Source organism: Salvia splendens, chromosome 6 (genome assembly GCF_004379255.2).
Source record: "Salvia splendens isolate huo1 chromosome 6, SspV2, whole genome shotgun sequence".
Taxonomy (NCBI): domain Eukaryota; kingdom Viridiplantae; phylum Streptophyta; class Magnoliopsida; order Lamiales; family Lamiaceae; genus Salvia; species Salvia splendens.
The window spans coordinates 3,926,804-3,944,922 of record NC_056037.1 but is presented as its reverse complement, the minus strand read 5'-3'; the positions used below and the strand labels follow the sequence as shown (position 1 = coordinate 3,944,922).

The window sequence follows — 18,119 nt, the reverse complement described above, 5'->3', positions numbered from 1 at the left end:
AAGTTCAACGGCTATTTCATCCAGGAGTCCCGGAATGCCGGGAGCGGCCAAAGCGAGGTCGACATCATCACCGCCTCGCTGAGCACCTACCAATCCATGAACGGTAAGTCGTTCAAATATCTTAACGTTTGGCAGGAGACGCGGACGCACCCGAAGTATAAGGGAGGCATAACATCCTCCTCTAGCGGCTCCTCCAAACGCTCACGGTCGGTAGCACTATCCGACTCCGGCTCGGAAGAAGTGGCTAGCCAACTCGCCGGAGCTAACTTGGGTAGCCCCGATGCCGGACCAAGCGGTTCCCGACGCCGACCGCAAGGTAGGAAGAAGGCGGCGGCCGAACGACGTCGCGCCGCGACTCCATCTGCCCCTGCTCCCGAACCCGCACCCTATGTTCCACCTCCACCCCCGAACAACTCGTTGTGGGCCCTTTTGGCCCAACTCAATATGGCCGATAGGTCAACTATGACCCCCACGCAACTTCAAACGCACGAGTCCATGATATTGGGTCTCCAAAAACAATTGGGGTTGGTGCCGCCGGATGCGTAGTCTTCCTCGGGTTATATTAGCCAATAATTATGTAATTTTTAATTTTTAGGAGTTTAATTATGTAATTTTTAATTTTTAGTATTTTAATTATGTAATTTTTAATTTTTAGGATTTTAATTATGTCTTTTTATTTTATTTGTAATTTGTAATTTTTATTGTGGTTTTTTTAATGAATTTTAGTATTATGAAAATGTTGTTGTGTAATTGAATTTTATATTAATTGTGCTCGTCCTTGCGGAAGAGCACAGTTGTGGGTGTTGTGCTCTTGCCAGAGAGCAGGCATGAATAGTACCGCCCGGGCCCACAACCGTGCCGCTGGCAAGAGCACGGTTGTGGATGCTCTAATGGATTATGTCAATTTAGAGCACAGTTAATAATTGAACCAAATAATAGAAGTCGTACATAGTGCATCTCTCAAAGTACATCCATGATCTGTCGATCCACGCTAAATCATCTAGAAGCTTAAAAACAGAAATAATATATCTTGATGAAAATGAAATGTAATATTAGTATATTTTCATAATCACTAAATTTACAAACCTTAAATGCAAGATTGTGAATGAAATGTAATGATATTTTATAAACCTATACCTAGATCAATTTTTATATATTATGCTCCTTATGAATATAAATTCAGTCAAGAAAATAATCTTGTTTGAGTCAATCTTCTTGAAAACCTAATTGACTCTATTATGAAGAAGAAGAAGAGGTCCCCTTCTATACTATTCATATTCAACTAATTATGTGGAAATGGGGGGGGGGGACCTATCTCTTACACAATTTTATCTATTACCAACAACTTTTATCACTTCCCATTTATCCATTTCATGGTCAAATACAAATTATGAAAATCTTTCTATTTTTGTTTCTAACTAATTGCAAATACTAGTACTCCATTATTCAACACAGAAAGAGATGGAACATGAAGCACAGATACAAATGCATGTGATTCTTATCCAAACATTTTTCTCCCGTGGAGCTTCTCTCATTATTATTTTTCTATGTACTTTGTGAATATTTATATATGTAAATGTAGACAATTGAAAAGCCAAAATATACTCCCGAGTAGCAATTAGGGCTTCATGGTTATTCAATGGATAAAATAAATTAGCTCTATAAAATAATGTGGGAAGCCTAATGTTTGTTATGAGATCAATTGTCAATTATGTCATTGTTGCAGTAATGCTCTTTGAGTCAACAAAATAATAAATATGTACCTCATTTAACTTTGTCGATTATCAAAATATCTGAAATAACAGAAATAGAAAAAAATAATAAACATGAGGTGTTGAATATTTGTTATTAATTTGCAATAAATTCTATTTTCGAGATGAGACATATATGATTTTCTCTTGAACAGTTTTTTTCATATGATTGATAACCTGCATATGATGCAAGTTTAGTATTTTGATTGAAGTAAGCCATTAGTATTTTTTTTTCTCATTTACTTTGGGCTGAACAAGTCCACTAATTAATCCTCCATCCATCCCCGATTAATTGTCACTCTTTGACCGAGCACGGGTTTTAAGAAATGTAAAGAAAAGTTGGTTGAAAAAGTTAGTGGAATGTGAGACCCACTTTTTTATATCGGTTTTATAATAAAATGTGAGTGAAGTGAGTTAGTGGAAAGTGGAACCTACTTACCATTTATGGTAAAAATGAAGTGTGACAATTATTGATGGACTGGACCGAAATGGAAAAGAGTGACAATTAATCGGGGATGGATGGAGTATTATACACTCACGTACTATTAGTAGTTATATTAATACTCCTTCAGCAACTAAGTTGAAACAAAACTTTTGGGCACATAGATTAAAAAATTGTGTTGAAAAGTAAGAGAGAAGAATAAAGTACGAAAGATAGAGAGAGTAATATAGATGATGAAATAAAGTAAAGGTGTGTTCACTTTAGAAGAATTCTAATTATAAAATTTCTAAGAATAAAAATCTTTCAAGAATTGAGGCATAATTAGGCACATATATAATTATAGGCCACATTATTTAGTAAACAAGATTTGAATTCAAATAAGAGCCAAATAGTAACCCAAAATATTGACTTGAACCTAATAGAATTATGGATTGACAAATTAATCTCTCCAAGTGGAAAGGTGGAAAGCTGAGGCAAATGTGTAAAACCAAGTCCATTTTTTATGCACTTTTCAATACACAAACAAATGTTACCTATAAGGCAAGATTTCAATTCTTCCTCAATTGACATAAACAGTGCAGACTCCACCTCAATTATAAGGCTCCAACAATTAATTAGTCGAAGGTGAACAATCATAATTCTCCCAATTGGACCAAGAATTGCCCAATTCTTACATAGGTAATTAAATAAAGTAAGAATTATTGGATGTTTTTTTTGTTAAAAAAGGAAATGACTCAGAAATTCCAAATAAGCACTGTAAATAAATTTCTATTTTTCCTAAAATTACCTACTAATTTGTTGGCGCATTTTTTTGGGGAGAGAATTGCTACTTATTTTTTATTGGGAGGGGTGTCTGAATTTATTGTCCATTGTAAGTCATTTCTACGTTTGAATATTGATAAAATCATATTGAATTCAATTCAAATAATGTATAAACAGTTAAACAAGTTTGGTTTTTAGTGCTGAAACTTTAATGAGAGTAGAGTTTTGATGATGTCTTGAAATTATTTAATCTCGCAAGTGCTCATTACTAACTCTTTATTTGATGACTTTGGGAACATGGGCTACTTATTAATTTTAAGAATCCTTTACCTTTTGTATTTCACTTTGTTGCACCCCTTTTTGTGACTTTCATAAAAGTTGATCAAGACTTTACCATAATTTTTGCAAAAAGGGCCCCAACAACATCATTATTACCACATCATGTAAATTAATTGATGTGAATTTCTGAGATAAAATTTTAAAGAAAGAAAGAAAGTAAATTGGTGATTTTTTTATCACTTTTACATTGAACAAAAATTGTTTCATTAAATGTTACTCCATCATATAGACTAGTCCATAACACTCAAGCAGATCATAACTATTTTAATTTATTGGTATAGACTAGTCCATAACACTCAAGCAGCTCATAACTATTTTAATTTATTGGTACAATCATTGTATATATGGGCAGGATGGATAATTGTATATATGGGCAGGATGGACTGAGTAGAGTAAGAGATATAGCATAAAATAAAAATAAAAGTGTTTTCTTTTTTAATAATGACTCATCTTAGTTTGAACAAATAAAAAAAGAAAGTGAGTCATCTTCAGTTACACGGATGAAGTATATAATAGCCCAAATATGGGTGGACTGAGTAGAGTAAGAGATATAGAATAAAATAAAAATAAAAGTGTTTTCTTTTTTAATAATGAGTCATCTTAGTTTGAACAAATAAAAAAAGAAAGTGAGTTATCTTCAGACACGGATGAAGTATATAATAGCCCAAATATTTTATGTGTATATGTTCTTTGTATAATGCAGTAAATTATAATTTGATCCGAGAAACGATACAAATATATTCCTTTTGTTTCATGTTAAATTCAATTTATAAATTTCACATATATTTAAATATTCGTTTGACATTAAATCAAATTTCAATTTGTTTTTATTTTACTGCAGCGATGACATACAACCACCTTTATTCTTACGTGGATATTAATTGACATGTCACTATTTTGGGATTAAAAAAAAGTTAACATGTCCATACACTCTTTAGAGCATCACCAATAGCCTAGTCACAAACTACTCATGCCACATCATCAACACTAAAAACTCATCCTGCAACATCATCAGGACAAACAACTGGACAAGCAATAGGCTAGCCACAATAAACAAAATTATAAAAAACAAATAATTAACACTCACACAAAATACGGAATTAAATTTATGACACAAATACGGGAAAATTCAATAATAATATTTAATTAAAAAATTACATAATTAAAAAAAGCTAGATTAAAAAAAATTACATAATTAAAAAAAAACTAACGCCGTGCAGTCCTCCGCGCCCACAACTCTTCAATTAAATCCTTTTGGAGTCGAATATGGGCATCCACTTGGCGCATGTCGGCATGTGCTTGGAGGCGGCCGACTTCATCGTGAGGTACCCTGCTTCGTACGTTGGGGGCGGCCACGCCGTGGCTTGGACCGGCTTCATTATCGTCGTTGGCTCAACTAGTCAGTTGTACACCTTCATCTTCGATAATCATGTTGTGCATGATAATACAGACGTACATTATATCAGCAATGCAGTCGACATGCCACAAACGCGTTGAACCCCTAATTGCCGTCCATCGAGAGTGGAGCACACCAAATGCGCGTTCCACGTCCTTGCGCGCCGACTCCTGCCGTTCCGCAAAGTAGGCCTTCCTATCATCTGATGCACATTTGATCGTCTTCACAAAGACGGGCCACCTAGGGTATATCCCATCCGCCAAGTAGTAGCCCATATCATGCCGGTTGCCGTTGATGACAAAACTGATGGCCGGACCGAAGCCCTGGCATTGCTCGTTGAAAAGGGACGACGAGTTGAGGACGTTGAGGTCGTTGTTCGACCCGGCTACCCCAAAATACGCATGCCAAATCCACAGTCGGTAATCAGCTACGGCCTCGAGGATCATCGTGGGATTCTTTCCCTTGTAGCCGGTCGTGTAGAACCTCATCCAGGCAGCGGGACAGTTCTTCCACTCCCAATGCATACAATCTATACTGCCTAACATACCCGGGAACCCATGCTTCTCCCCGTGCATCTGCATCAGCTCCTGGCAGTCTTCGGGGGTAGGGCTTCGAAGGTACTGATCACGAAATATTTCAACCACGCCCTGACAGAAATACTTCATACATTCAAGGGCAGTCGTCTCACCGATGTGGAGGTACTCGTCCCACATGTCTGCCGCGCCTCCGTAGGCCAACTGCCTGATTGCCGCAGTGCACTTTTGAATAGGTGTGTGGCCGGGTCTCCCAGCCGCATCGTGCCTGAAGCGGAAACACATATATCGATGCTCCAAAGTGTCAACAATACGCATAAACAGGGCCTTGCTCATCCTAAAACGCCGCCTGAAAAGGTTGGCGTTAAACCGCGGCTACCCCAAAATTTTGGCGTTAAACCGCGGCTACCCCAAAAGGCCCGCGGCTACCCCAGGGCCTTGTTCGACCCGGCTACCCCAAAATACGCATGCCAAATCCACAGTCGGTAATCAGCTACGGCCTCGAGGATCATCGTGGGATTCTTTCCCTTGTAGCCGGTCGTGTAGAACCCCTTCCAGGCAGCGGGACAGTTCTTCCACTCCCAATGCATACAATCTATACTGCCTAACATACCCGGGAACCCATGCTTCTCCCCGTGCATCTGCATCAGCTCCTGGCAGTCTTCGGGGGTAGGGCTTCGAAGGTACTGATCACGAAATATTTCAACCACGCCCTGACAGAAATACTTCATACATTCAAGGGCAGTCGTCTCACCGATGTGGAGGTACTCGTCCCACATGTCTGCCGCGCCTCCGTAGGCCAACTGCCTGATTGCCGCAGTGCACTTTTGAATAGGTGTGTGGCCGGGTCTCCCAGCCGCATCGTGCCTGAAGCGGAAACACATATATCGATGCTCCAAAGTGTCAACAATACGCATAAACAGGGTCTTGCTCATCCTAAAACGCCGCCTGAAAAGGTTGGCGTTAAACCGCGGCTCCTGTGCGAAGTAGTCTTCATATAGCCGCTGATGTGCAGCTACGTGATCCCGTTCAATCACTGCTCGGCGGTGAACAACGGGTCGAGGTCGAGGTACCGCCGGCTGCAAGGTCCTTGTATCAGCCGATTTATCTCCCTGGACGTATAGGCCCCCAACTCTGCGTTCATTTGTCGTTCGTACTCCTCAGCATCCCCACCACTACCACCACTACTACCACCCGCGTTACTCATTTCGCGTTGTTGATCTTGTACAGAAATTAAAATACAGAGAAAACTCGTTAAAACAAGTGGTGCGAATGAAAATGACGTGCAAATCGTGTATATATAGTGTTTCGAAAATTAAATAAAAAATAAAAAATCGACTGGCCGATCGGGAGCCTGCAATGGCGGCCAGCCGATCAGCGAGCGCATCGGCGAGCGCTCGCCATTTTTCTCGCCGATTTTGCCGCTCACCGGCTGCAGTGGTTCGGCGAGCGGACCGGCCAGCGCTGGAAATCGGCTAGTTGTTCTGCTCGCCGTCATTGTGGATGCTCTTAGTCGGTCAGAAGGCAAGCATGTAGCGGCAAAGTATAACCTAGGGTTTGAAACCTTAGGCAAATGGGCAGGGTGGATAAACACATCTGCGCTATAAATCATTTACAATAATAACCTAGTTGTTCTCTTCGGAATTGATGGCTAAGACTATTTTGATATCTTTTGTCAGACCGACAACCATATGAAAATAATGTGGCATGAATGCTAGAATGTTTGTAGTTGAACGATAGTGCGATTAAGGTTCACACGAACAAGGGTTTTGGTTTTCCGGATTACAAGAGATAAACACTAGCAGGGCGTAATACAACCCAAAAGAATGAATAAAGAAAAATAAACTGAAATGAAATTACAACGAAGAAATCGAAACAATGAACAGGGTTCGAAATGGTGGAAAAAAACCGAGTAGAGGAGGCCTCTTTCCGCAAGACGAGATACGCCCCGATAGTGATCTCGGATTGGCGTGTCGTCCCTAAAGATAAAACGACTACGTCTCTGGTGAAGCAGCACCGCTATCAGCAGAGTTGCAGCGAACTGGATGGAAGAGAGGGCAGAGCTTTCGACAGAAAAATAATGCAGAGAGGGAGAGAGCTTATGATGCTATGTATGCTTGTGAATTGGTGTAGAGATGCATGGAATGGCTAGCCTATTTATAGGCTTAGTCCACTGTAGGGGTCAACCAACCGTGATGGTTGTCATCATTGCGAGGCTGTAACCGCCGACTGTTACAAAGCGTTACGAGAGCTGGAGAGGCTGAGCCTAGACGGACGTATCGGGACACGTTGTGCGTCTAGGTTCGTTCACGACGTGAACTTCATCACGTGTCAGCCATGTAGGCTTAACCCGCTTGACTCGCTGACATGGAAATGTTGGTGCTCTAAAAAGACCAAGCACCGAGCCTCATGACCTAGCCCAAAGACGCGGCTCGCGGCGGGGCGGGCGGTGGAGCGCGATTGCGCGCGCGTGTGGGCTCTACAGTCCATCTTAGTCCACTAGAATTATTACATGTAATAATCCTACTTATTAAATACTTGTTTAATAAGCTTGTTACTTTCAACGTGGGATCATTAACTCACTTAATTAATCCCATGAGTTCTCTCATAGCTAAATTAAATAGCTCGCAATTTTGCACGACTTTAATCCATTATTTATCACTCACCGGGAATCAGATTTGAGAAAAATGAATATACTACGTTCATCTACTCCGAACGTAGATCAACGCTATATCATTTAATGTCACAAAATTAAATGTTTCGTTGGAAGTATTATTGGTCAAAGTCCTTTGACCGAGCATACGATTCCAACAAAGGGAATGTACAATTGATGTTCCCGTTGTGCTTTCCTGCAAGGTGACTAGGGTTTCAACCTAGGGTTTCGCTGACAACATCATCGCGAACATTGAATATTATTTAGGCAAATCTTAATCTTAAAATAAATAAATAAATAAAAGTTTTTATATATGTAAATTTCTCACATATATGATACAGTTACCTAAATACGTGTGGATGTCCTATAATCATGGAGATATTCAAACTTTATTCTTGAAAACACAAAATTGGTTTACCATAAAAACGATGGGGGTGGGTCTGTAACACTCTAAAATCAATGCCATTTTCTATATTAGCTAATTATAAATGAAATTAGCGTGTGTGGGGGTGTCGGTGGGACATATGAATGGACATGAAATTCCAAGTTGATAAACTATAATAGAGATGTTATGCTATATTTAGTGCACATCCCATCATATTGATAATTGATATAACCACAAGATTTTAATTATATAGCCCACCAATAATGTCTATCAATTAATTGGCAAGAGTCTTATATTCAAGGCTCTTGTTATACTTTATCTGTTTCTCTTCACATTGTGATTTAAAAAATAAAATCATGTTTTCCAGGTGAATCTTTTATTATTTAAATTCCATTTTTTATGTATAGTTTTTCCCCCTATTATAGCGCTCACTAGGTTAATATTTGTATATATCGATTTTATGGTATAATACGACCCACCGCAGTCCTATAAATTAGTACTACTAATTAATAAATACGAACTATTTTGCCAAATACTTGTAAAAAGTAAATGAATAATCTATATATTTAAATGGAAACAGTAATTTGATGATAATAAGTACCAATTGCGATGCCAAATAAATTCCGGTGGACTTTGGAAATGTTAATGTCATGCCTTGATTGTCTTAATCAAATTGTTATTTATAATTGAATGATTATAACATGGAGTATCATATGAGGCTAAATTTTTTTTTTTTAAGTGTCGCAGTTGATTTAACTTTGTGAGTGTCTAATATCTTGGGCATTCCTCCAAGATAATGTTCTTATCTATTAGTATTAGTTATTTTATAATAATAAAATCAACTGCTTCTAATTTCGTCGTTTCAATGGCGATTAAACTAGCATATTGAGTTACATCAGTATCAAAGTATAGTCTCTACAATGTTAGTAATTTAATTATATTGCCATTGAATGTTTTTATTGGCCAATCTCTATAAATTCAATGAGTGTTAAATATTTAAATTACTCGAATCCAGACATCACAATTTACAAGCAAGTCTATTAAGAGAACATGATATACTTGTTGTGGAGTGTTCAATTTGCAAGATTGTGTCACAAGATTAAAATGTATTGTGTGTGGTTCATGAGATAACTCAATTTTAGATAAATAATCATGAAATAATTAGTTATAACAAACACTATATGACTAAAATAATTTCACAACTCAGTATTAGACTATATCTTGATATTATTTTATCTAGAAAACCGAACAACACCTAGAAGAATATCACAAATACTAACAAAAGATAAAAACCAATCAACAAACAATATCATAAATGTCTATTTTTTTACCTATAATATTGATCTCCCAACACACGACAAAGTCAAACAATAGTATACAACAAACAACACAATCTAATTCAAAATTAAAGCAGCCTATGAAGCTTTTGATATAAGAAAAAGAAAACCATAATACTCCACAAACAATAACTAATTTATATCCCAAACCAAGTCGGCAGTTTTCGAATACTTAATTAAATACGACTTAGATTGCGCCAGTGTTCAGCAATTCATTAGGACAAACATATAATATGCCTTTTAATTTCTTAATACTACTACATTGAACCTATTCATCTAAAATCTAGAAGTATTTATATTTTCGACTGGAAAACTAAACTCCACATATTTAAAATGCTAGTAAAACTTAAACTCTTCATTCATATGTAAATAACATACTAATAAAGTTTCTTATTAATGAAACATTACACGACGTGGCGACATGATTCTTTTATTTTATTAATCAAGATAGCTAGAGGCCACTTATAGGGTTTATCATTTCTACTGTATGGTGCATGATTACAATTAAATACATAAATATACGCTTATTTCTATGCACCGAATTTTGAAGTGTTTGTGACACGACATAGGAAATAAATAAATAAATAAATAAATAAATAAATAAATAAATGACAATAATTGCCATGATTAAAAATAAGCAAGGACTGTGGTAGATAACGACAGAAAGTTGTTTGATAAAGAGCACAAGAAATGATGACACTATTTTTTGCTTTTTCATATTCGAGTACAATGCCCATTAAAATTTAGTAGATATGTACCCCATACTTAATTATGTGACGTATGTATTTGAGTAATTATGTGAATGTGACATCTCGTATTTTTGAACAAATCTGTTTTCTAATTGTACTGTAATTACAATTTTATATATTTGTATTTAAAGACAATATTTAATTTTATTTTATTTCAAATCTTTTGTCAAATAAAATTAATTAATTGATACTATAAAACGTTAATTTCAATTAAAAAATTTCCAAATATTTATTCTGAGTATAGAATTCAAGCCGTTGAATTTAGAGGGTATGATATTAAAATCTAATTAAATCCAAGAAAAACTTTAATGCCAAACAAAAGTTTTGAAAATTTGGGTAGCCATTTACAAATCCAAATCTTTAATTTCATGATACCCCAAACACATTTTAAAAGTAACTGAATTCCATTTCTAATTTGAGTTTAAAAACATTTTAGTGACTTTTAAGAATCGAGAGCTTGAAAGATGAAGAAATCAGGGCCAATGTGACATTATAAATATGGATGATAGTTGGGTCTTTTTTATAAAAAATTAGTTTGATTATGATTACATGAATAAGAAAAGATAATTTTGAGGTCATGGATTAGTGGAGCCATCTTCTTTTCCCCAACTCATGAACTTGCTCATTTCTATTCATCAACATTATCCCCATTAGATATTAAAAAAAAACTCAGACAGCTTGTATTTATAGGATATAGTTCTTGTCGAAATATACAATAAGATATCAATTTATGGTGAGAAGGCCTATTTGCCTTATCTCAAGATGAGAGAGAGACATGACAGAGCAATGATTCAATTAGAAAAAAGCATTGAGGCCATGTTTGGTTGCCAGGATTCTGTCTGGGAAAGTAATATGATTCTTTAAATTTTAAGTTTCCGTTTTTAATCAAACTGGGAAAGTAATCAAAATCCTGAAACAAGGAAAGTTAGTACAACTTTCCAGGATTATGAATCCTAACTTTTCTTAGGTATTCTTTTTCCCAGTTTTAGGATTCTTACATATTTAATGTAATATAGTACAGTTTATTATTATTATTATTATTATTATTATTATTATTATTATTATTATTATTATTATTATTATTATTATTATTTATTACAATGTTTTAAAAATAATTTAAAAGTATAAACCATACTTAATTTCAGGATAATAAATAACTATAATTCAAATTATCATAATTATAACTATATTATTAATATTTATTTTTATTTTTATTATCATAATAATAATAATAATGTATTAAATAATTAAATATAATTATAATTATATAATAATATAATAATTATTAATTTATAAATTAGTAATTAACAATAAAATTGTAGTGAAATTTTAAATTATAAAATTTATTGAATTAAAAATTAAGTAAATATAATAATAATAATAATAATAATAATCTTATTTATTATTATATTATTATATATTATGATGTATAATCCATATTTACACTATCCATCGTAATAATAAATAAAATAATATAATTATTATAATTTGTAAATAATAATTTATTAAATAATATGTATTATTATTTTTTATAAATAAAAAATGATAAGTATATTTTTAGTTTAGTGTTTAAATCAAATATATACTTTCAAATCTTGATATTTTCCAAACACGGGAAAGTAAAGTTATTAGAAATCATATTCTCGGGATTCATTTTCCCATGAATCATTTTCCTTGCCAACTTTACTTTCCCGCAAATCAAACATTGCCTGAATGCAAAGTGCCAAGACACCTATTTTTAATAGCATCAAAGGATAAATGTAATCAGCTTATCCAAACATTAGCTGAAATAAACAAGGCTAGCCATTGATTTGAAGAAACAGTAGCTCTCTAGTGTCCCGCTTGGCGAGATGAGAACGGATGCCAAATAGTTGTCAAATGACGATAAAACACAACATAGTTGGTAAAACACCTCTTACTTTATTAAGTCGAGCAATTCAAGTTAAAACGGCGTTTTTTATACGTTAAGCTGCCACATCAACTTTAAATTTGCCATGACCAATTTTAGTGTGGTCGAAATCTAAAACGTTGAAATTAGCCTATAATTTGTGTGTTTAACTTCTATTTGCCCATATATAAATAAATAAATATGACTAACTCAGTAGAAAGAGACATGAGGGAAAAGCCAAAAATAGGGAGGAGTAAAATATGATGTGTGGAAGATATCATAGAACACATCAACATTGATAGTTGCTTATAAAACATTTACTAATAAATAAACATGATGTTGATATCTAAAATAAAATGAAGTTCTCCAGTCAAGAGTACAACACATAGTATTAGTTTTAAATCATAAAAATGAGGCAAAATAGACCTAATACAGGAAAATTTACAATTTAGAGGATGAAAAATGCATTTTCTTGAAATTATTTGATTCTTCTAATTTCAACTTATACCTAAATTCCAATTCTTTGCCACATCTATAAATAGATCGTGATGGATAAGTTGCTTTCTAGTACTAACAAAATTACCTTGCCGAATAAGGCAATGTTTATAGAATATTCATAACTTGAATTTCAGTACAGATTTGTCAAAGTTGTCGAAGCGCATGGCCGGGCCGAACTCAATTAGGCCCAGTGGTTAATGGACAGTTCGAGCCCAACTTCTGCGCATTATATGATTGGGCTTACTTTTTCAAGCCTAATATCAATATATCATCATTTTTGCAGAAGTTCATATTAAACCATTTTCAACACAAGATGAAAAAAATGCAACTAATAAAATTCAAATTACGACCAGGTGATAATCCTTTTTTTATTTGAGGTAATTATGAATGATAATGATGACCTTGAATCATTCATGCGATTTGCTATTTTGAGTTAAAGAAAAAATCACAAAAATAGATTTTCTACTAATAAGTGTAATAACTATCCGACACATGATTAAATCTAAGTAAAATTTTTTCTTACTTTTCCAATTATTTCTCATCTGCCCTCCAAATATTATAAATATCCAAAAGCACCCCCATTAATTTAGAAAACAATATTTCAAATAAAAAAAAAAAAACCAAAAAGCAAAATCACCAAAACCCAAATTCGTTCACGACATCTGAGCAATTTCTTAGCTATCTGAATAGAAGTAGTTCGCATCCGATCTGAATTTATTGAATCTGTTTTGTATTGAAAAAATTAAGGGGATCGATGGGGGCGCTGATGTCGAAGATGTGGTTCATGATGTTTCCGGCGAAGGAGTACAAGATCGTGGTGGTGGGGCTGGACAACGCCGGCAAAACGACGACGCTTTACAAGCTTCATTTGGGGGAGGTGGTCACCACGCATCCAACTGTCGGCAGCAACGTTGAAGAGGTCGTCTACAAAAATATTCGATTTGAGGTGCGTGTTTCTTGAATTTTAAGCTCGAATTTTATTTTATTTATCGTCGATCAGAAGCGATTGGGTTTGAATTGCAAGTTGGGATTTTTTTGGTGGTGGTTGATTTCAGTTACTGTTAATTTCATGTCCGATTCTTATAATTATGGCTCTATGATGATTGAAGATTTATGATAATTTTGGGGATAAGTGTTCACATATTCAGTCTGTATTTCTTGGCTTGATTAGTTATATATGGTGCACCATGAATGTTGTTGTTTCTTTGAAAGAATTACTCCACTTGATATGTTTCTTGAAAGAATTAACTTGATATGGGAGTTATTGGCTGCTTTTTACTCCCATTTCTTTACATTTTGTGCTGTCTTTGGATATGTTTCTCTTCAGTAGAGTTTGTTTGAGATGCCTATGATGACAAATTGATCGACATATTACTATAGGATCGATTTCATGCCACGATATATGAATTCTGTACTTTTCTTTTGCCCTGAAGGTAATATGGATCAGACATGTGCGATTAACATATTGAGTTATGTACTTGCGATGAACATGTCATGCACGGTTTTGAATGCGAGAAGGAAGTGAGGAATCCTCCTTTCGACCGTTGACTCTCCCACTGCCATTTCTTAGCTAGGAATTAAAAGGAGGATGCATGATGATGGTCAAAACTTCATTCTTTTGGTTCCTCACAATAGTGTGGAATTGCCTGTTTTGTCGAAACTAGTTGCATTAGATTAGATTCGCTCTTTTCCTAGAACTGTCTGTTTTTTTCAAGAGAGCTGAAAGGTTGGCACGTAGATTTCCATGTATGCATGCGAATTCTGGAAACCTTTTTCTTGTCAGTTTGATTCGCTGTTCTGTTTCAAGAACTACTGGATATACTATATATGCCGTATATCAGATATGATGGAGTGTTTATATATGAACAGAGACAAATCCTCAGTAACTAGGCTACAACCGTGACATTTCGAGTCAGAACCTGAGCTTTTAGGGCTGAGAAAGACTCCCTGGTAGTATTAAATTGCTTAAGGTATCGAATTGTTTAATCTATAAAGATGGCTCCGATACTTATGTTCTTTGCATATGCCTGAGTAGAACTTTTCAACAATCTTACTATAAAGCATTGCACGTATGAATATGGTCGAAATGCTTGTATCTGCTTCTGTATTGCTTATCATTGTAAAAAGTAGTCAGGCAGTGTCTTTTATTGTTTTATTCACTGACTGATGTCATTTTAACCTCCCACCATTCATTATCAGGTGTGGGATCTTGGTGGGCAAGATAGGCTGAGGACGTCGTGGGCAACTTATTATCGTGGGACACATGCTGTTATTGTAGTAATAGACAGCACCGATAGAGCCAGGATCTCGATAATGAAAGACGAGCTATTCAGTTTGCTTCCAAACGAGGATCTCCAGAGTGCAGTGGTGCTCGTGTACGCAAACAAACAGGATCTGAAGGACGCAATGACCCCTGCTGAGATAACTGATGCCCTATCCCTTCACAGTATTAAGAAGCACGACTGGCACATCCAGGCTTGCTCTGCACTAACCGGTGACGGCCTATATGATGGTTTGGGGTGGATCGCACAAAGAGTCGCTGGAAAAGCAACGAGCTAGAAGTACTCGACGGAGATGTTTCGTTATCATTGAATGGTAAATCATGTGATGTACCTTCTAATTCACTGCAACTGGATACACGCACATTGCTCTTTGTTAAAGGCAGGCAGTTGTTGGCATGCTGTTTAATCTATTTCTTGATTTCTGACCTATAGTTGCTGTCTTGAAAATGTCACATACCAAATTTTTACTCTTTACAAGAAGCTGACGCCTTCTCCATTTTATCTAGCTGCTCCTCTTCCTCTTCCTCTTGTATACGCAAAAAATAATTCAACACTACTCCCTCTTTCAGCCAATAAGAGATTTACTTTTGACTTGGTTCATGTTTTATGAAATGTAATGGAAATGGATGTAAAAATTAGTACTCCGTCCGTTCCATAGCAATAGAGGTATTTTATTTTGAGCACTCAGTTTTAGAAAATTGATATAATAAATTTTTATTATATCAATTTTTTAATACTATTTTATTTTAGGGAATTTTATTTTATTAGTGATACTATTTTATTTCTGTATTACTATAATTGTAACGACGTGTAAGTATGCTTTCGCTTAGTTTTTAATTCTAATTTCTAACTATAATCCTCCGCCTATTTTGACACAAAATATTTACAATCAAGTTCACATTAATAATATCCACATGATATTAAACTGGACATAGAACTCTAGAAAATATCGTCGGCAAGATATGATACTTGTGCATAAATAAAATATGAGTATAATATATGGATTGGTGGCCAATATTTGCATGGACTTTTCATACCATGACTTAGAAAGCAGCAAAATTTGCATTGATTATTTAAAATACTATTCAACCATGTAATCTTGTCAAGTACCAAGCCAACTATTCCATATCAGTTGAAGTCATTGATTTTATTTTATTTTATTTTATTTTATTTTATTTTATTTTAATCCCTTAGCAGAATTTCTTTGAAACGATGATATTGCTAAGGCAAGAAGTGTTATCATTTTCAAACACGCCGTGATCAAAATTCCACTCGTTACAGAAAGCTTTATGCTGTAAAGTTGCATTGAAATTTGGTCACCAATTTCCATCCATTTTCCAGACTCGGTCGTTAAATATACTTCTCTCAAATAGTCGATAAAACGCATTGGTAGAACGTTTCCTTTCGTTCACTAGCTTAGCATTTGAGTCATTACGAGAATAAATAAACTCTTGTGTACTAATTATTTAAAAAAGAAACACACACACATTCCAAAAATAACAAAAAAACCATTTGAACATGAGGTGATGCCAGGGACGGACCTAGCATGAGCCAAGCCACCGCTCTAGCGGGGGCTTGGCCGGCGCCGGTCTCAGAACCCCACCATCACACCATGGCCGGAGGACGCTGCCGGTGTCTGCACTTTCAGTTTTTATGTAGTGATGAGAGGAAGGGGAAGGAGTTAGAAAATTAATTACTCTCATTTACTTTACAGTTGGCAGCAGTAGGGCCCATTTTATTTTATTATGGAGTACATTATAATATAACTCTAATGGTGTGTTTTTAGAGATTTATCAATATACATTTTTATTGGAGGAATAATGTTGTGTGCTATTTATCTTGCATTTAGTTTAATATTTATGTTTTAATATAAAAAAATGTTACTAATAGTTATTTAAATTATGAAATTTGGTCCAATTTTAGTTAATCTGTTAAAATATTAAATCACAAAATTTTGATTGTTCTCAATTGTCTCATTTACGTAAACAAAGTCATAAAATGTAGACATTTATTATACTAATGTGGTAGTAATTAAGAAAAATTGAAATTTTGTGATTTAATATTCAAATTAATGTTATATAACTTTCCAAATATTACTACTTCTGTCTCATATTAGTTGCACTTTTTATTTTAGGCCATAAACTTTGGATTATTTTTTAATATGATTAAATTAGTATTTTAAATATAATGAGTGATCACTAAATAAATGAACACTTAACCAACATAAATATATTAATTAAATACTCTAATTCTTAGTTAAAATAGAAATAGTGTAAGTAGTTTGGTACGAGCCAAAATACAAAAGTGCAAGTAACACGGGACAAATGGAGTACTAAACTTCATAATTTGAATGAATATTATCACATATAAAAATATTTTTGCATTTAAACTTCATTATTTATTTGTGTTTTATCATTTTATAAATTTATAAAAATAAGTAGGATAGGTAAGATTTTTTGAAATACTATTTTAAATATATATATTATTTTAAAAATTTTAGCACCAGCTTATTTGGATTTCTAGTTCCGTCCCTGGGTGATGCCACATAAAACTTTGGTATTTAAATAAAATAATCCAATAAAAGTCGAGAAAAGAAAAATGTTATGTAGAGAGTTTAAATGGGCTTACTTCGATTGTAAATATAATAGCTACTTTAGTAGGCCATGTATTAATTGGTCAATATTTTAAGGTAAAGGCGTCAAATATATGTTTATTCCAGAAACTAAACAAATATCTCAGATCATTATTAGGTACAATAAATTGGTAGTCTCGGTCAATACCTTACCGACATCCATGTACTATATAATCAATAATGTGATGTTAACGGTTATACATTTTATATTTTCAACAATCGACAAAACCTTTAAATGTTCAATTTAAAAGTTGATTGAAAATAGTGAATACGGAGTAACATTGTTTTTTCCGATAATTTTATACTAATAAATTCTAATAGTACTTAATTTTAAACTACGAGTATTAAATTAAAGTGGAGAGAGTAAAATATGAGAGAGCAAAAAATAAGAGAGAATAAAGTAAAAGATGGTTAAAATTTTGTTTTTAGCAAAAAAAATGAAATTAATTATTTGTGATGGGACAACTCAAAA

The 18,119-nt window shown here is 34.5% G+C and overlaps 1 protein-coding gene across 1 annotated transcript; it reads left to right on the top strand.

The window, feature by feature from the left end:
* Positions 1-13,350: 13,350 nt before the first annotated feature.
* Positions 13,351-15,520, top strand: LOC121809937 (ADP-ribosylation factor-like protein 5). The gene is made up of 2 exons (XM_042210786.1): positions 13,351-13,679; positions 14,933-15,520. Exons 1-2 carry the CDS (start codon positions 13,488-13,490, stop codon positions 15,290-15,292), a joined length of 552 nt encoding a protein of 183 aa, XP_042066720.1. The 5' UTR covers positions 13,351-13,487; the 3' UTR covers positions 15,293-15,520.
* Positions 15,521-18,119: the final 2,599 nt, after the last annotated feature.